This window comes from Magnolia sinica, chromosome 11 (assembly GCF_029962835.1).
Source record: "Magnolia sinica isolate HGM2019 chromosome 11, MsV1, whole genome shotgun sequence".
NCBI classification, from domain to species: domain Eukaryota; kingdom Viridiplantae; phylum Streptophyta; class Magnoliopsida; order Magnoliales; family Magnoliaceae; genus Magnolia; species Magnolia sinica.
The window spans coordinates 18,656,823-18,660,687 of record NC_080583.1 but is presented as its reverse complement, the minus strand read 5'-3'; the positions used below and the strand labels follow the sequence as shown (position 1 = coordinate 18,660,687).

The window sequence follows — 3,865 nt, the reverse complement described above, 5'->3', positions numbered from 1 at the left end:
ATTAATTTAAACCCATCCTTTCCAATGAATCATCCAACTTCAATTGGAGATGACAACAGAATGTGACAACAACAACCCAATACTTCATGATAATTGAATTGGAGATTAAAAAAGCCAAGTTTCTTTTATGAGAAAAGTACTGTTTAACAGAATTGGTAATGGTTGTAACATTCTACTCAGCTAGTCTTTTTAAAATGTTTGTGAGCATTCGTTTGAAATCTTAGGTGACCGTGAAACCTCAAGTTTAATTTATTGACTCTGTCCATTTGTTTCCCTAAATTTCTTATAACTTTTTAAGAATAAGAATTTATAATCAATAGCTTGTTCAAATTTGAAAGATTACCTGTTCTAAAGATGAGTTCTCTTGAGAGAGTATAAATTCATGTGCTCATGCATTGTCCTTCCATCTTAACTTCCAACTCTTCCACTCCTCTAATCTCCAAAAACCTATATCCAGAATCCTCTGATTCTCTGTTTTCTTCAGCTCTGCTCTTGAAAAAGAAAAACAATAAAAAAGGATGGTGGTGTTGTCCCAACCAGCATTAGATCAGATTAGTTTTGTAGAAAACCAGAAGCCCGCGTCCTACGTTGGCATTCCAACCATAGACCTATCAAAACTCGAGTCCAAAACTCTTCTTGTGAAAGCCTGTGAAGAGTTTGGATTCTTCAAGGTTGTCAACCATGGCATTCCATTAGAGTTCATCGATAGGTTGGAAGCTAAGGTTGTGAAGTTCTTCTCCTTACCTCAACCTAAGAAGGAAAAAGCTGGCCCTGCTAATCCGTTTGGGTATGGAAACAAGAGGATTGGACCCAATGGTGATGTGGGCTGGATTGAGTATCTCCTCTTTCAAACCAATGCCAATTCCATTTCTCAGAGATCTTAGGCCATTTCTAGAGAAAACCCAGAACTCTTTTGGTAAGAAAAACCAGAAAATCCAACCATTTTCTCTTGTAGCTTAAACCCAATTGCATTTTTCAAATAGCATTAGCTATTTATAGCTACGATTCTTCAGCTTGGAGCTTCTATTTTTATGCAATAATACTTCATGTTTTGATGAAATGACCTTTTTTTGTGGGTTATTTTTCAGCTCTGCTGTGAGTGATTACATATTAGCTGTGAAGAAATTAGCTTGTGGAGTTCTTGAATCTTTAACTGAAGGGCTGAAGGCTTTTCAGGCTCAATCACTATCCTCCATGTCCTGAACTTAAAGCATTGAGTGGCAACTTGACTGGTTTTGGAGAACACACTGACCCTCAGATAATATCAGTTCTAGGATCAAACAATACATCAGGCCTTCAAATCTCTCTCAGTGATGGGAGTTGGGTTTCAGTCCCACCTGACCACAACTTCTTTGTCATTGTTGGTGATTCCTTGCAGGTATAAATCTGCATAATGATGCTTCTTTTTCTTCTTTCTATTTAATTCCCAAGTTTCTCTGTTTTGAAGAATGGGCTTAATATGGTGGACCAATTGAGAATGGGAGAGCAGCAGTATTGCAAAAGTTGTGAAGTACAGTTGCATCTCTAGAAGGAAGCTAGGTTGCTTGGAGTTGTTTGAATCATGGGATGAGGCATCAACCTTCACGCTGCTAACCATGGAATCATTGTTGACGGTTTGTGGAACCCTACTTATGATCTTCAAGCTCGGGTTTGGAGGTATGACATAATCGAGATATTTATTTTCTAAAAAAAAATTAATGCTTAATCTTTTGGAGCGCAGTTTTTTCGTTGTTGTTCTTTATTTCTAAAATGTATTGCATTCTTGCAGGTATGGGCAAACAAAGCCAATTTATGCATATTGTTTGATGGCACATGAAACTATGGAGGAAAAAATATATAAACGGCAGGTACAAACAAAACATGAATACTAATAAATGATGTGTACCAGGCTTTACTTACCATCACATTGTGAATCTCTAGATCCCATTCACATGTATTTATTGTATGGTTTTTGTGTATTTAGATGGTATCCTCATTGTTGCATGTTTGATGTTTGCTCTGGTAAGAATGCTAAAGTTTAAAGAATTAGTAGAGGCTTCTATTGTGGTTTTCAAATGTCGAAGAGCATCAAAGCATGCCTGCCCACTTTCAGTCCCAACTGATGTACGGTTTTGCCTATTTGGCTATATCAGGCTATGTGGCTGCATGGAAAGTTGTATTGCTATCAACATTTAGAGCATGGAAAATGGACATTCATGTGCATTTGTAGTCTGAAAACATTAAATAGACTGTTAACTATTTTATTGGTATTGATTAGTCTTGATGAATGTTAAATGGGTGAAACATGCACGCACATGTTTAATCATTGATTGATTATGATATTATTAAACAATCGCGTTAATTATTTTTCGAATGACTATCAGGTGTAAGATTCAAAAAAAAAAAAAAAAACAAATCTAAGTTTTTTTAATTCGCAGATATTTTAGCGACAGACCAAATCCGTCGCTAAGTTCTGAAAAGAATGGACGACGGATTTCAGGTCTATCGTTCTTTTCATATTAGTGACGGATCTTATCCATCACCAATATTTTAAATGACGAATAATTCGGGTGGTTTTCCGAATTTCAGAGACAGATTTTTTATTTTTTGCGACGGATCTTATCCGTCGCAGATTAAACGACGGATTTTGTCTGTCGGAAAGGAAAAGAGACCCAGTGAAAAGCGACAGACAAAATCCATCGTTTATTTGGTTTTACGGCGGATTTGGTCCGTTGCAAATCTGCGATTTTGGCGTAGTGGTAAGTGCTAAGTATGCAATATCATTACAATGTGGAAACATGCTGATAAGTCCATAAATCTATCAACCTTATCCAGGCTATGCGATGCAAAAATATAATAAGCCAATATCATATACCAAGAAAGCAATGTAGATCAACTATGCAATGTGGAGACGGTAAACTAAATTCATATACTGAGGATGCAATGCAATATGCTGTGTGAATGAAATGACAATGCTGGAGTGTGAAGTCGGGATGATAATACGTAGTATCGCAGGCGATGGGGTCCATCACAAGGGACTTTTATCCAAACTATTCCCTTACCTAAATTTGGATAGCCAAACTCAATGTGGTAAACTCCTGATCTTAGGTTGGTCGCATGCCCCGACTGAAATCCTGGCCATTGCGAAGGTAAACATAACAATTAGTTGCGCACCACCAGCCCGATGGATAATGAATGAATGAGTCAAATGCTGGGTACGCAACTCCTGCTCAGTAAGTCCACATATTAGTACTGTACATCTCTGGGATCATTACCGGGGTCTAGTACACTCTACACTAGATCACCGCCCACTAGACGCACAACCATGCAAGTGGAAGAGATCACTATCCACCTAGCCAATAGTCAGCCAATATCTACACAGCACATCGATAGCAGACCCATTTACGAGCTGGTCAAACTCAACCCAGCTATGCCCCCTACCCTCGATCGTGTAAGGCAACACCCCCTTCCAACTGACCACGATCAGTGGGAGCGTCGTCTACTGGTATTCGGCATTCGGGCACTCTTGTTTTGCACCCAGTCTCGATGTTGGAGCGTCCTCTAGTACCAAGAGGGGTTAGGGATTGTCACCCAAGGACATCTATAGCACCCCATGTAGAAAAAGATTTTTGGTGTCCCATCTAGCCATCCACGATATGCTTGTGGAGGCTACGTCCCTGATATCGCTAGGGCATATAATAGTCATATCACAAAATGCGAGATGCATAAGTCATACCATCCAGTCATGCATTAAACCTATGCATACCTCGCGCTCGTTGTCACGCCCTAGACTTGGTAACTGGACTCATAAGGAACCCGATAGCTGGTTCTAGCCGCTGCAGCCTCCGTAGTACCCCATTCTTGGCTCCTGAAGCAGGTTCTGATC

General features: G+C 39.4%; 1 protein-coding gene across 1 annotated transcript; it reads left to right on the top strand.

Moving 5' to 3' along the window:
* Window positions 1–400: 400 nt before the first annotated feature.
* LOC131218042 (gibberellin 2-beta-dioxygenase 1-like) lies at window positions 401–1,449 on the top strand. The gene is made up of 3 exons (XM_058212724.1): window positions 401–882; window positions 1,089–1,095; window positions 1,177–1,449. The coding sequence occupies exons 1-3, from the start codon at window positions 519–521 to the stop codon at window positions 1,382–1,384; spliced, it is 579 nt and encodes a 192-aa protein (XP_058068707.1). The 5' UTR covers window positions 401–518; the 3' UTR covers window positions 1,385–1,449.
* Window positions 1,450–3,865: the final 2,416 nt, after the last annotated feature.

Bases quoted from the DNA above. Each gene is read 5' to 3' on its own strand.
- LOC131218042 (XM_058212724.1), top strand. From the start codon at position 519: ATGGTGGTGTTGTCCCAACCAGCATTAGATCAGATTAGTTTTGTAGAA.